The following is a 16,066-nucleotide window of genomic DNA, read 5'->3' as shown; positions in this document are numbered from 1 at the left end:
GTGGGCTCTGCCGACCCACCTAGGGCCCAAAGGGAAGGAAGGGCAGGGCCACCGCGGTGTGAAATTGAGCGAGCTTGCAGCAAAGGTAACCCTGGTTCTAACTCTCAGCTCTTGGGGGTAGTTGGCTGCAAGTGACAATTGAATTAGAGTAGGTGTGGTCAGGACCGCTTCCTCCACAGCAAATGGGCCGTAAGTAAAACAGCAGCAAGCAAGAATGGCGGCACCTTGGTTCCAGGCCTGGCTCTACAGATCCCTCCCCTTCTGTGCCTCCATCCCCTCATCTGTGAAACATGGGGTCTGGGCCCAGCAAGCTCCAAGTCTCTCTTTTTTTTCCGAGACTGAGTCTTGCTCTGTTGCCAGGCTAGAGTGCAGAGGTGCGGTCTCAGCTCACTGCAACCTCCCTTCCCAGGTTCAAGCAATTCTTCTGCCTCAGCCTTCGGAGTAGCTGGGACTACAGGCATCCGTCACCACATCCGGCTAATTTTTGCATTTTTAGTAGAGACAGGGTTTCATCATGTTGGCCAAATTGGTCTCAAAGTCCTCCAAAGAAGAGCTCAAGTGACCCGCCCACCTTGGCCTCCTAAAGTGCTGGGATTACCAGTGTGAGCCACTGTGCTCAACCTGCTTCTCCGTTTCTGTGAGTTCAGGTTCTTTTGTAACACGACTCAAACGTGGGCTGAGCAGGCATTTTTGTTAGAGAGATCCTTGTTATAGTTTTGTTTCTACATACCCTGCTTTATTCAAAACAACTTTAGCTAAAAACAAATACAAAATTGAAACTTATTAACACAGTTTGGCAAAATTAAATGTCCTTAAAAGTAAAACGAGGCTGGGTCCAGTGGCTCATGCCTGTAATCCCAGCACTCTGGGAGGCCGAGACAGATGGATCACCTGAGGTCAGGAGTTCGAGACCAAGTTGGCCAATCTGGTGAAACCCCATCTCTACTAAAAATACAAAAACTAGCCAGGTATGGTGGCGGGTGCCTGTAGTCCCAGGTACTTGGGAGGCTGAGGGAGGAGAATCACTTGAACCTGGAAGGCAGAGGTTACAGTGACCCGAGATGGAGCCACTGCACTCCAGCCTGGGCAACAGAGAGAGACTCTGTCTTAAAAAAAAAAAAAAAAAGTAAAATGAGTGCCCACCAGGCAGTTAGGGATGTAAGGATGAGCCAAGGGCGAGGTCAGGACACAGACGCATCTCATAATGTCTTACACACCTGCCCCAGGCTGGCCACAGATGCAGGTCTAAGCTAAGTGCAAACACGAAACAAAAAACATGGTCAGTGACGGGGCCATCATGTTCTAAGGCAAAACCAAAGCAGAGTTCAAGGGACCCGCCATTCCTGAGACTGAGTCTTAAGAAAGAGATATGTTTGGTGAGATGGGGTTCACCCTTCGTGTGGCATTTGTGCACGGATTGCCCCTGGACCACTGAGTCACTCGGGCTCCTTCAAGAAGACCTCCACCTCCAGAGGGTTCAATTTCGTTTCCTCTCAGTGTGTGCTAACAGCCAGCTTCCATCCATGGGCCTCAGCGTCCAGGGTGGCTGCCCAGCTTTATTGTGAATACATGGCCAAGACATGCTCAGACCCCTGTCCTGCTCTGGAAGGAGGGACCCCTTCATGGGATCTGTGAAAGTCCTCTGTCCTTGATTACTTGGACACATGAGGATAAATGTGAGACTCAGGTGACAGCTGAGCTTCATGGGGGACTTCCTTTGCTGCAGGCAGCCATTTCCTGGCAGGGCCCTGGCCAAAAAACGCAGATCTGAGTGTGTCCAGGGGTCTGACAGCCTCTGGCAGGTCACATAGAGCCTGACCATTGAGACTTTTGGCAGGAGCCTTTGATTCTACTTCGAGATCCATACCTGGCATTAAACCTGATCCTTATCTCAGAGAAAATGAGAGAGAGCTGATCAGGGCTGCATGGTTCCCAGCTCCCACCACCACCCAAACTGAGAAGCGTGAATGGCTGATTCATGATTAACGCGGACCAAATCAGTTCTGCCGTCACCGTCCGCTTCCTAGTAACCTATGGCCGCTCCGCTCAGATTCCGAAAGAAACCCCCACTGGCTCTACTGCCCAGCATTCACCAGCCTAGACCAAAAGTTAGAGGGCTACTCGTGCACTTCTGCAGTTTTGGAATGTCATCCCATGGGCACACTCCCTCTGAAGGGGCAGGAATGAGGACCCCATCTTATGCCTGAAGCAAATGGGACCCAAAGATAACTGCCAAGATTACAGGGCGAGTGGGGCTGGGGTAAGGATCTGGAACTAGGCGTCACTGGCTGGCTGAAGTATGTGCAGCATTTGGAAGCCTGCTGCCCAGGCGGTCTACAGGAAAGGCAGGTGATGGAGCTCAGCTCTCACCGGCAACCACAGCACCTCCTGGAATGCATCACCCAGATCTTAGCCCAGCCCACCTCCTCTGGGCACTCTGCTCCATGGATGAGTGTGAGGCTCTCCCTGCCCAGCAGCATCAAATGTGCCCCATTGTGGCCCCCCCAAAGACTGGTGAAATAGAACCGAGGGTGGGGTCTCGAGTCTTGCTTTAGAGACAGATGCTTTCAGGTACCTGCTGAGACAAAGGGAATCTAGCAAAAACCAGATTGATTTTCTTTTTTATTTTCATTTTTTTTTGAGACAGAGTCTCACCCTGTCACCAAGGCTGGAGTGCAGTGGCATGATCTTGGCTCACTGCAACCTCTACCTCCCGGTTTCAAGCAATTCTCCCGCCTCAGCCCCCCCAAGTAGCTGAGATTATAGGCACTCACCATCATGCCCGGCTAAATTTTTATATTTTTGTAGAGATGGGGATTCACCATGTTGCCTAGTCTCGTCTCCAACTCCTGACCTCAGGTGATCCACCCGCCTCGGCCTCCCTAAGTGCTGGGATTACAGGCATGAGCCTCCGCACCCAGGTGATTGCTTTTAAAAATCTGGAAATTTCCTTCACAAATACTTGGCCTCCCTGATTTATGCTATGGAGAGAGGCAGGAGCTGGGGAAGTAGAGGGTTGCTGGAGGTTGTTGGTCCAGCATAAAAATCACTGTCTGGCCCTTCCTACGCTGTAGGGCCTTTTCTGCCCTCCTGATGCAGCACTGCTGTCTTTGCCCATCACAAACGGCAGGAGCACAGTGACCCTCTGGGACATGGGACTGTGGGATGCAGCCCACGGGATTGATCTCTCTGTGTCTCTTATTTTCCTACAGGCCCTGCTGGGAATGATTCTGGCATCACACTTAGGTTGCAACGGTGGAAAAACACACTGGAGCAGAAATAGGATAATCTGGGCAAATCTTGGCTCTCGCATTCTTCAGGTTTGTGGCCTTGGACAAGTCAATGAAAACTCCCCAGAACCCAGTTCCTCATGGGCAATAGTAAACGAGGAGGTACTGTGGCGGGGAGCCTCAGGAGGGGCTCGATGTCCCAGGAGTCAGCAGAGTTGCTATCTCAAAGCCAGCCCTGCCACACGTGTGCCTTGCCCATGTCCCTGCACTCTCAGCCTCACTTCTCCCTGCTGAACGACAGAGGGCTTTGATGAGATGATCTCTCAAGTCCCTTTTAGTTGAAATTGTCTTTTCTGCTGCCTGGCATCTCAGACTGCAGGACTGAAAGCTGGGCAAGGCCCAACAGCTGCAGCCAGCCGGGGGGTCTTCCACACCTGGCTCAGCCCACCCTCCGGGGCGGGCCCAGCACCGGCCTATCAGTGCCCAGGCTGGGGTCTCACCTGCAGCAGGCCTGCTAGGCACAAGGGCCCCCACACCTCAGGGCTCTCATCCTGTCTGTCCACTCTGCAAGTGAAATAAATGAGGCCTGAGAGGGAAAATGATTCACCAAAATGGAATTCCCAGACGGCTGACTGGGTGCGGTGGCTTACGCCTGTATCCCAGCACTTTGGGAGGATGGATCATTTGAGGTCAGGAGTTTGAGACCAGCCTGGACAACAAAGAGAAACCCCATCTCTATAAAAAATACAAAAATTAGCTGGGTGTGGTGGTGTGCACCCAGCTACTCGGGAGGTGGAGGCTGCGGTGAGCCGAGATGCGCCCTGCACTCCAGCTTGGGCGACAGCGTGAGACCCTGTCTTTAAAACATGGACGTGTATGTGATGGCCTCAGTGCGATCCTTTTACTGTACTGCTCAGAATGTTTGGGTTTGTTTTTTCTCCATCACACTTGCTGTGGGAGAAATTCCAGCTCTTCTTGGGAGAAAGTATAAGCATTCTTTCTCTCCCAGTCATGGGACTTCTCATTTGGAATTCCGGGTTGTCCCATGGTAGCAAATTATTTTGCGTAACAACAAAAACTCTGTTTTCCAAAGTGCTGCGTGAGGCCTGGGACGTGCTCGGCATTCTGCCCGTGAGTCAGAGCCGATAGCTGGGCTTGGAGCAGGCCCAGGGGCAAATAATCCTCCCCTTTCAGCTTCTCCGGCGATTCTCCACACTGTGCTCAAGGAGGCAGGATGTGGGCCTGCGGCGGCAGCCTTCCCGGAAGTCGGGGCCTCCGTTCCTGAGCCTCTCTGCTCAGGCCAGGCTGCAAGTCGGGGTGGAGCATCGGCTTTTGTTTATGATTCTATCTTTGCTTTTCAAGGAGGTTCTCATTCATACTATTTTCTCCAAGTTCAGGGCTGTGGAGACTAATTAAAGCATCGTACGCGGACACCTGCTAAGCTATCACTCCGGTGCTTGGGAAAATCCTCAGCCTTTCTTTGCTTTATCCTTTTCTTTTTTTTTTTTTCCCTGAGACAGAGTTTCACTCTTGTTGCCCAGGCTGGAGGGCAGTGGCGTGATCTCTGCGCACCACAATCTCCGCCTCCTGGGTTCAAGCGATTCTCCTGACTCAGCCTCCAGAGTAGCTGGGATTACAGGCGCACACCACCACGCCCGGCTAATTTTTTGTATTTTTAGTAGAGACGGGGTTTCACCATGTTGGCTAGGCTGGTCTTGAACTCCTGACCTCATGATCCACCTGCCTCAGCCTCCCAAAGTGCTGGGAATACAGGTGTGAGACACCGCACCCAGCCGATTTTAATCTTTGCTTTTCAAAGAGTGTTTTATCCATACTATTTTCTCAAAGTTCAGGGCTTGTGAAGCGGAGCCTAATGACAGCAGGTTACCTGGACATCTGCTAAATTATCACTCCACTGCGGCCCCTTCCCTCAGCCTGGGAAAACCCTCAGCCTTTCTTTGCTTAATCTTCTTGAGGACAACAGTGACGAGCCAAAAAGGACTGGGCTGTGTGGTTTGCTACGAAGACTTTTTTCCTAGCTCAGTGGTTAGCTGAACAGTACAGGAATAAAAGGAGAGATGAGAGCAGATGGGAATAGTCCTGCAGGCAACTGTCCCAGGTGCTGTGGGATTCTGACCCTGCGTGGTGCGGCGGGGCCTGGGACTGAGAAGGAACAAGGGGCGCGGGGCGAGGGCAGGCGGAGAAAGTGCCGCAAGGGCTGTTGGGAGCAGCCTCACCTTGATGGAGGCTCCGGCGAATCTCGCCAGCTGCTTGATGTGTGCCCCCTTCTTCCCGATGATGGCACCCACAGCCTGGGTGGGGATGAAGAGATTCACAATCTCCTGTTCTGGATACTTGGGAGGGCAAGACAAGAAAGAAGACATCATTCTAACTGGGCTTTCTCCTCCCAGGTGCCAAGCGCCTTACCATGAACCCCACGGTGGGAAGGCCCCACCACCCAAGGAAATGGCCAAAACGGTGGACGGGATCCTTCTGCGGCCTACGGCTGGCTCTGCGTGTGTGAAGCCTGAGGAAGGAACCTGAGCACAGGCAGCGCTGGTGACAATCAAGGGTATGCTCCTCTCAAGCATCTCAGTTTGTTGGATTCTAAGAGCTGCCTGTTCACAGGTTTTGTCTTATACAAATGTGATCTGTATCTCTCCTGTGTCTTCCAAGAAATCAAAGCAGCTAGGAAACACACATGGCTGAGGACGGCCCCCAAGGCATCTGTAAGAGGGAATGCACAAGTGCCCCGCCCATCTGGTAGCCAGCGAAGCATTTCACAAGAAAACCTGCCCTGAGCTGGCTGCATGGTGACAGCCCAGACTGATGGGGTGCACCACCCCTCCTGGGACCCCGTGACAAAAGGTAGAGGCTCTTGGGCAAGGCTGCCAGGGTTCCTTGCAAGTGGGGTCTGTGTGAATGGCGTGACCTGATTTGCTAGACTTTGTTCAAAGAGCTTTGGAAACTCTGCTCTTCGGGGCCAACAGCGCCTCCTCATCCGGCCTCCTGCTCGCTCGTCCACAGCAGTTCCTGCCACCTGGAAGGTGCATGAGCATCCGCAGGGCTGTGCAGCAGGAAGGGCACCCGCCTCTGAAGAACCTCAGGGACGCCCGGGTGCTGGGCAGTTTGGCATGCTCATGCTTTGAGGGGCGTCACTCCCAGGACAACCCAGAGCCACAGGAGACAGAAGCTGCACTGTGAATGTTCACTGGCCAGCCCATCAAGGGCCGAGCGGGCCCAGCCCCGGGAGAGGGAAAAGCGGCAGACGCGGCTGAACTGGGAGGCACTTACAGAGTGATGATACGGGAACGGCCCAAACTGGTGATGGGGGTATAGGCTGGAGAAGTATCCGGAGTGGGTCTGCGCATGAGAGAAACGGTCAGTGGGCAGGTGCCCTCAGGGACCATCACCATCCTCAGGGAGGCATCATCTCCCACATGCAACACAGCTCTCCGTGCCATCAGCCGGCTCCACTGTCGTGTCTACACGCCTGTCCCTCTGCGCTTCAGATCTCTGCTCCACTTTTCCCACTCAGACCACGGAACGTGTGGCAAGGTGTCCCCCAGTTGCCGAGGCTCTCTGGGCTAAATGTTCATCATCTCTAAGCTGAGTCATGCTTGAGGCTTCCTAGGAACATACCATGCGTGTGAACGCACTCACACATACACACCCACTGACACTTGCACCCATGCCCCCTGGTGGAGAGGCGGGGCCAGTGCCTTCCATTTTCTGGGGAATGATGAGTCGTAGATTCAAAAGAACAGTGTGTGCTGGACAATACCCCAGAGTTATTCAGAACAAGCAAATGTGTTCCTGGGGAGATAGATCAGTCAGCTCCATCAGAGAATTCCAGGAGGACTGGAAAGAATCCTGAGAAGGGAGAAATTTAAAAGGAGACTGAACTTTGGACATCTGAAATGGAAGGATCACTTGAGTCTGGGAATTTCAGACTAGCCTGGGCAACATAGAGAGACCCCATCTCCAGAAAAAATTAGCTGGGTGCAGTAGTGTGCACTCTGGTCCGAGCTACTCAGGAGGCTGAGGTGGGAGGATCACGCGAGCCTGGGAATTTTGAGGCTGCAGTGAGCTATGATTACACCACTGCACTGGTGCCATGCCTGGGTGACAGAACAAGACCACGTCTCCATGGGGCAGGCAGGAGGCGGGGAAGAGAGAGCCTGAGAGGAGAGAAAAAAAATGAATGTGAAGAGGGAGAAGTAGGAAACAGGAGGGCAGATATGGACAGAAAAAAATAGAGCTATTAAGAAAATAGAAATTTAGAAAGTAGCTGTTGTTTATTTTTGGCGCGGGGGGGGGGGGTACACAGAGTTTTGCTCTTTTGCCCAGGCTGGAGCAAAGTGGTGTGATCTCAGCTCACTCCAACCTCCGCTCCCTGGGTTCAAGCAATTCTCCTGCCTCAGCCTCCCAAGCAGCTGGGATTACAGGCACCTGCCACCACGCCTGGCTACTTTTTTGTATTTTTAGTCAAGATGGGGTTTCACCATGTTGGCCAGGCTTGTCTTGAACTCCTGATCTCAGGCAATCCACCTGCCTGAGCCTCCCAAAATGCTAGGATTAAAGGTGTGAGCCACCATGCCCGTCCAAGTAGCTGCTTTTTACTGAAGAGCTACTGTGCATTAGATACTAACATAGATATTTTGTGTCTATTCATAAACTCTTTTAATCCTAGTAAGAGTCCTATGAGACGGAACTATGTCTCATTTGATATATTCTACTTTTTTCCTTTTGAGATGGAGTTTTGCTCTTACTGACCAGACTGGAGTGCAATGGCATTACGTCGGCTCACTCCATCCTCCACCTCCCAGGTTCAAGTGATTCTCCTGCCTCAGCCTCCCAAGTAGCTGGGATTACAGGCATGTACCACCAAGCTCAGCTAATTTTGTATTTTTAGTAGAGACAGGGCTTCACCACATTCATCAGGCTGGTCTCAAACTCCTGACCTCAAGGGATCCACCCGCCTCAGCTTCCCAAAGTGCTGGAATTACAGGCGTGAGCCACCGCGCCCAACCGGATATATTCTTACAGGCAGAACGCTGACCTGAGTCAGCGGAATTGTGAGCTATGCTTTACATAAGGCGCGGTCAACACTGACATCACTCTTCAAGGAAAGGAGGTGAACAGCACTGGGCACCACGGAACCAATCCCTGCAGGCCCACCCTGCAAGATGGTCCCCCAGGAAGACAATTCCAACAGTGGTCAGACATGGCCCGGGCTTGGAGTCTGGTGACCCAGCTTTCATTTGAGGACCCCTGAGCAAATGACACAGTGACAGGCATGCTTTCCATCCCTCGAATTTCCTGAAGGTTAGGACTTTGTTGTATACGCCATTAGGGACAAAAATGAAACCGTTGCCCTTTCTGAGCTTGGAGAGAGAAGGCAGAGACGTGAACAACCTGAGGCGCTCTTCCAGGGGTGTGTAGGTTACCAGCCACACCTGCGGGCCACAGAGTGCTACCTAACACAGTAGGTAGTGAGAGCCTCGCTTGGATTTGGAAAGTGGCTGCAGCAGCCCCTCATGCCCACAAGAGGGCGCCATGAGATCAGCAGTCTCTTGGCAACCTTAAGTTTTACAGGAAGGTGGGTGAAGCGGTTTCTCTCTCTTCTCTACCTCTTTCTTAAGGACCCCCTGGAAAGAACATCAGCTCCAGATCTTTCTCTGCAGGTCCCTGTCCTGGGCCATGAAGAGCTGGGGGAGAATTCATGCCACTTTACTGTTCAGAACTCTCCTCTGAGGAAAGGGCACTTCAGCCCCCCTCCCCCAGAAGAATCAGGCCTCACGGCAGAAATAATTCTTTTCAATTATGATGTGCCACTTCCTAACTCACGTGAGGCCAGGAATAGACAAGCCACAGTGTGGCTCCTATTCTGGATTCAAATATTCTCACATAAATACTATCAAATTTAGACTTCCTACTCAGGGTTAGAAAGAGATTTTTAAAATTAGCCGTCAAAGGATAAAAAGGACAAATTCTCTTTTATTCATGAGTCACAGCTGGAAAACTGTCACAGGGAAAGAATCTTGAACTCTGCAGTCAGGAGCTTGTTTCTAGCGGAGGCTGTGCCATCAGCCCCTGTGTACAGAAGTTAGTTTTTGGAGTTGGAAGATTTGAGTCTCTGAATCACCAGCTCTACAAGTTGGAAAAACTTAACCTATGTGAGTCTTATTCATACATAGACTCAAATAATATCTTATAGTATTGTTGTGAGGGTTGGTTCATTCATTCATTCAAAAGGCATTTGAGGTCAGGGGTTCGAGACCAGACTGGCCAACATGGCAAAACCCTGTCTCTAGCAAAAATACAAAAATTAGCTGGGCATGGTGGTGGGCACCTGTAATTCTAGCTACTCAGGAGGTTGAAGCAGGAGAATCACCTGAACTCAGGAGGCAGAGTTTGCACTCTAGCCTGGGAGACAGAGCAAGACTCCACCTCAAAAAAAAAAAAAAAAAAAAAAAAAAAAAAGTATCTCTTATCAGAGCAAACTTCCTATTTCCCATCCCCTTCCCATATGTTCCCTTTTCCTGGGAGAACTGTTGGGTTCAAGCTACGACGTGTGACCATCTGATACACAAGGGCAAGGATCCAGCATAGGAATCACATTTCATTGATCTTTTGTATTCTATTTTTCATTCCAATTTCATTTATTTCCACCCTGATCTTTATTACTTCTTTTCTTCTAGGAATTTTGCTGTTAATATGATGTAACACATTGACTGATTTGCATATGTTGAACCATCTTTGCATGCTAGGGATAAATCCCACTTGGTCATGAATGGTCTTTCTAATGTACTGCTGAATTCAGTTTGCTAGTATTTTGAGGCATATATATGAATTATGTTCAAATAGTTAAATAGTTTCAGTGTGATGCCAGACTGCAACGCTGATGGGTCCTCCCTCTGGGCACCAGGGACATGGGCCTTGGGAAGGAGCGAGGACTTGGCCAGAGGGTTTGGAGTGTTGTGCACACAGCTTTCTAAGATGCGGAAGGTGCACTGCTCAACGCCAGCTTGTCCAAGTGTCTGCTGACATGGCAGCTGCATGTCCTGCTCTCATGGGACAACCTGAGAAGCTGGAGGGAGCTCGGATTGGTGAGCCAGCAAGAGGTAGAGCCAAGGTGCTCACACAGATCCCTGTGCCTGCCTCTGCAGCCCAAGGTCTGAACCACCGCACTCAATGCTGCGCTCACCTGGGACATTCTGAACCCACTGGTTCAGGTGGAGCGTGGGGAGCATGCTATGAAAAAGCTCCCCTAAGGATTGTAATTATGCTCTCTGTTGAGTTCATTTAAATATATAAAAGGACAACTAAAATCCATTAGACATATATAAAGAATCAGCAGCATGAAGGAGAGGAGCCCAGCTGCACAAGACACGCAAATGACCCCAGTGAGTTAATGCAGGGAGAAGGGAGAGCTTTTTACAAAACTGTGGTTTGATCTCCTAGTGAGATTCAAGAGGACAGTGCTTCAATAATTTGTACATAGACTGCTACAAGAAATGACAACCGAGAACCAGAGTGATCCTGGATATGAAAAACAAGGTTAAGTAAACACTCAGTAGAGGATGTGTCACTAGTAGCGCAGACACTGCTGAGAAGCCCATCGAGGCAGGGACTGTTACACCACACAAACCCAAGACAAAGTGTCGACGTGGACAGGCACAAAGGGTAGAGTGAGATTTGCTGTAACTCTCCTGTTCTGGAGTGGGAACCCCAGAAGAGAAAGCAAAGTAGATGTGAGAGAAGCAACACCGAAATCAATTATGGAAGCAAAACATTCTCCTGAGCCAAAGAAAAACTTGGATCTTCAGATCCAAGCACTCAGAATTAGGTTCCTGAATTCCAAGGGTAAAGGCAAAATATTATAAAAGGCAAAAAACTTATAGACAGCAGGGCGGAAAAAAAAAAGCCAGGTGTGGTGGTATGCACTTGTAGTCCCAGCTACTCAAGAAGCTGAGGCAGCAGGAGCATCCCCTGAGCCCAGGAGTTCGAGATTACAGTGAGCTGGGATCACACTACTGCACTCCAGCCTAGGTGACAGAGAGCTGGACCGTTTCTTTCAAAAACAAAAAACAAAACAAAACAAAGAAAAGATATCTACAGAAGAAAGAATGCCGGAAGCAACATTTTTAGAGTTCTAAAGGAACTATATAGGCTGGGTGTGGTGGCTCACACCTGTAATCCCAGCACTTTGGGAGGACAAGGCTGGCAGATCACTTGAAGTCAGGAGTTCAAGGCCAGTCAGGTTAACATAGCAAAACTGTGTCTCTACCAAAAATACAAAAATTAGCCAGGTGTGGTGGCATTTGCCTACAGTCCCAGCTACTGGGGAGGTTGAGGCATGAGAATCACTTGAACCTGGGAGGTGGAGGCTGCACTGAGCCAAGGTTGCACCACTACACTCCAGCCTGGGGGACAGAGTGAGACTCCGACTCTAAACAAATAAATAAAGGAACTATGACCCTAGAATTTCTAGACACCCAGAATTCATTCACATGTGAAGGAAAAAGAAGGATATTTTCAGATACAGAAAGGCTTGGAAATTATACTTGTTTTCTGTGAAAACTTGTTTGAGAAAATACTCCAGCCAAACAACAAAAAATTCAAATATGTAACTCAAAAAACAATAGGGTAAGGAACACAAGAAGCTGTCTGTAGTGAGCAATGACACCAGCAAAAGTTTAGTTAATTCTAAATAACTGGATTCTGCAGTTGTGTATTTATTAAAGGAAAGCAAGCTTAGGCCGGGCACGGTGGCTCATGTCTGTAATCCCAGCACTCTGGGAGCCCAAGGCGGGCAGATCACCTGAGATCAGGGGTTCAAAAGCATCTTGGCCAACATAGTAAAACCCCATCTCTAGTAAAAATACAAAATTAGCCTGGCATGGTGGCTAATCCCAGCTACTTGGGACGCTGAGGCAGGAGAATCTTTTGAACCTGGGAGGTGGAGGTTGCAGCGAGCTGAGATGGCGCCACTGCACTCCAGCCTGGGCAACAAGAGTGAAACTCGGTCTCAAAGGAAAAAAAAAAAAAGAGAAAGTTTGCTTTAAAAATAAGCAATCTGTGTAGAGAAAAATTAGGAATGAAAAAAAGCTGTGAAGTATCCTGAGCCCCAATTTGGTAATGTATTAATCTTGAATAATGCTTGTGAATGAAAACAATAAGTAAAACAGTCATAAAATTCACATTTCTTCTGTTGTGAATAAATATTTACTGAGAACTTACTAAATACCAGGCATTGTGCTAAGTGTCTAGATACAAACAATGTATGTTACTTTTTTTTTTTTTTTTTTTTTTTTTTTTTTTTTTTAAAAAAAGACGGGGTTTCACCATGTTGGTCAGGCTGGTCTTGAACTCCCGACCTCAGGTGGTCTGCCCGCCTTGGCCTCCAAAGTGCTTGGATTACAGGCATAAGCCACCACGCCCGGCCACATTTTCTTTAAAAACTGCCCATTAATAAAACAAAACATTTGAATTGTATATATAGGTAGAAACTGTATATGTATGTATGTATGTTGATGCATATATCTCTGCCCTATATATTTTAATAAATGATCAACACTCATGTAATGTTCTTATTTGAGCTAACAAGTCCTTTTTTATAATAAATGAGCTCCTAGTTGATGAATTTGCTATTGGTTTCTTTCTTTGCTAGTTATGGCATACTGTATTTAAGAACACGTGTTGTCAGGCGCGGTGGCTCACGCCTGTAATCCCAGCACTTTGGGAGGCCGAGGCTGGAGGATCACAAGGTCACGAGTTCAAGACCAGCCTGGCCAACATGGTGAAACCCTGTCTCTATTAAAAATACAAAAATTAGCTGGGTGTGGTGGCAGGCACCTGTAATCTCAGCTACTCATGAGGCTGAGGCAGGAGAATTGCTTGAACCCAGGAGGCAAAGGTTGCAGTGAGCTGCGACTGTGCCACCGCACTTCAGCCTGGGCAAGAGAGAGAGACTCCATCTCAAAAAAAAAAAACACATGTTTAGAGGATGGTTTAATATGAATTTGCCCATTAGGAAGAAGTCCCAAGCAATGTTGAGTTCAACCTACATTGGATTCACCTGTACTCAAGCACAGCCTTTAAATGAAAGCTTCTGTTCTGATTCCACATAGCAGAGTAATGCTGCTGCCTGGAGGTGCCCAGCGCATAAGCACACCTCCACCAGCTGAGCTACTTACAGTGAAGGGGTGGTAGGGGGCAGCGGGGGGAGCTCCGCGGGGCCCTGCTGGTGGAGAGAGCACGGACAGTCCTGTTGAAAAGATGCCAAGTGCGCTGAGGTTCAACCCTGGGATCAGATTGGCTTGTTGCTGGGAATAGAAATGGAGAAAACAGATGAAGGGAGGAGACCAGAGAGGCCCGCACGCCTGGGTCAACCTCCCTCTCTTGTCTGAATGGCAGCGGCGTCTCCTGATGGCTCCGCCCAGGCGTGGACCTCTTCCTACGCCGTATCAGAGGTGGGGGCTACACCTCAACCTGACCATGGAGTTCCTTCAAGGCTTCTCTGCCGCCCTTGGGAGTGTCTATGTCATGGCAAATGAGGCTCTTCCTGGGGATGGCAGCCACCTTGCCAGCCTCACTCCTGTCAACCTTTCGTCTCCAACCTGGCCAGTCCTGTTCCCTAATGACCTCTGGGCCCCTGCACATGCTATTTATTTCCCAGGCAAGCAAGTGCTTTTCTGCCTTCCCACGTGGCTAACTCCTACTGACCTGTGGGTTTCACCTGAGCATAGATGACCCCTCATGCAGGAAGCTTTCTCTCATCCCTCCAATGCCCTGTCTGTGCTCTCCAGCATCTCTGCTTCCCTAAGACGGTACACATTACATGGTATTTAAATAGCCTGTTTAGTGACCTCTTCCCGTTTTAGACCAGAGTTTCCTTGCAGACAGACTGTCATACTCCTGTTGTGTTCTCAGTGCCTGGTACATAGTAAGTACTCGATAAATATTTGTTGAATGACTGTTCAAAACAAATTAGATTAACACAGTGTTTTCTAACTCTACCCAGGGAAAGATCAGACCCTTCACATGAGGTAAATTCCCACACAGATAAACTCCACTATCCAGGTTTGGGATGGTTTATAACTTTATCTTTTTACTGTGTAGTTGTCAGCTTTGTGATAATCTTGCTTGCTTATCTTACTTTTCAACATGGGGTTGCTCACACAGGCTGGGGGTGGGATTTAACTACACAGCTCTTCAGAGACAGAGGAACGTGGTCGCCCACTCCAGGCTGTATCCAACTTGCTTCCATCTTTGTTTCCCTGAACACGAAGCAATTTCCTAACATTTTCTATTTTCTCATCTTTGGCTACATTCACTCTGTAACTTGCCTTTTTTTTTTTTCTTTAAAAGAACATCTGGAGTAGCGAGACTCATATCCTTTACCTTTACCTCATTTGGTATACAGTATAAGACATAGTAATTTTGTTATTCACCTACCAGTGTGTGAGTTTGGCACAGACACGAATGAATCTAAGTGGAAAGCTCAGGTGAAGATGTGTGAATCACTCAAACCCTTCTGTAGCTTTTCCAGGTGTTCACAGAAAGAGACGTTTATCATAAGATGTCAAGAACCCACAGGAAGAAAATGAGATTGTCAGATGATACTTCCACAAATGTACCCAGGCATGGGGAGAAGACCACATTGCAGTCTTGCTCTACCTCTTCTCATCAGGCCCTGTGATTATCATGTGATGTGGGCTGCTAAGGTGGGGTTGGGGTGAGGTGGGGACAGCAGAAAGTGCTGCGTTCAGGGACCTGGGTTTAACCCACAGAGCGCTTTGTCGACATTTATTTCTCTAAGAATTATCATCAGGCCTGAAATTTGCTTCAAGGTCATCCAACAGGTATGGAAAGTGGACATGGATGAGGTTTGACAGGAAACAAAACAGGCCGTGAGCTGATAACTGCAAACGCTGGATTATGGTGTGTGAGGGCTCACTGGAGCACCCTTTTCGCTTTTGTGTATGTTCAAAAAATCGAATTAAAAAGCAAAAAAATGTACTCCTCTGAGCTGAGCTGGACTTCTGCTGATGGCCAAATATTTCGAAGGTTTTTTGTTTCTGAATGCCAGATCAGTGTCTCCCCATTAAGAGTAAAGATTAGGAAGCAATCATAGGAAGGACAAACCGAAGTGCGTCTGCTGAAGTATCAGTAAGAGCTCGAGTGGTTGACGACACTTATCAGGCAATCTAAAAGTGCAGATCAGCAAGCAAGGGAGGAAATCAGAAGTTAACTTTATGCATTTTTTAAATTAAAAAAGTAACAGGATGATATTACAATAAGGTTTGGAAGGCTACATACATGGAAAAAAAATCGCACTTTTCTAACATACCAGCTATTTTTATTTTTGTATGTAGCCTTCCAGTCATTCTGATCCATGTTATTTTACATAATTGTAACTTTAGTTATATACTTTTATTCTTGCTTTTCTTCTTTATTTATTTAGAGATGGGGTCTCAGTCTGTTGCCCAGGCTGGAGTGCAGTGGTATAATGCCAGCTCACTGTAGTAGCCTCAACCCCCTCGGCTCAAGTGATCCTCCTGCCTCAGCCTCCTGAGTAGCTGGGACTACAGATGCATGCCACCACACCCAGTTATTCCTGCTCTTCTTCATAAACACTGTATCATAAGCTATTCCTTATTTCAGTCTTCAAAGTTATAATTTTAATGTCTTCACACGGTTTCATCCAGTGTATTTATCTTAATTTACTAGTTGGTTTCCTGATTATTTTCATGCCTTTATCCTAGGAAATCAGGAAAAACTTTGCATATCTATCCTAAGGCACTTCCTCATTAGCTGAATGACAATTA

The 16,066-nt window shown here is 48.5% G+C and overlaps 1 protein-coding gene across 7 annotated transcripts in view; it reads right to left on the bottom strand.

Moving 5' to 3' along the window:
- The window catches only part of IGF2BP2 (insulin like growth factor 2 mRNA binding protein 2), a 176,343-nt gene that overhangs the window by 10,806 nt on the left and 149,471 nt on the right, over nucleotides 1-16,066 (bottom strand). For 6 of the 7 annotated variants that reach the window (XM_032298361.1, XM_032298354.1, XM_032298358.1 and 3 more), the window contains 3 exons: nucleotides 13,433-13,561; nucleotides 6,525-6,593; nucleotides 5,468-5,584 (listed from right to left, as the gene is read on the bottom strand). In XM_032298361.1, coding sequence (XP_032154252.1) covers nucleotides 5,468-5,584; nucleotides 6,525-6,593; nucleotides 13,433-13,561 — 315 coding nt within the window. The remainder of the gene's footprint in view (nucleotides 1-5,467; nucleotides 5,585-6,524; nucleotides 6,594-13,432; nucleotides 13,562-16,066) is intronic. The other variant, XM_032298357.1, reaches the window with a different exon arrangement.

The sequence above is a fragment of the Sapajus apella genome, unplaced genomic scaffold (assembly GCF_009761245.1).
Source record: "Sapajus apella isolate SASKATOON/1434 unplaced genomic scaffold, GSC_monkey_1.0 scaffold38, whole genome shotgun sequence".
In the NCBI taxonomy this organism is placed as follows: Eukaryota; Metazoa; Chordata; class Mammalia; order Primates; family Cebidae; genus Sapajus; species Sapajus apella.
The sequence above is the reverse complement of the archived record's forward strand: the minus strand, read 5'-3'. Positions and strand labels throughout refer to the sequence as shown.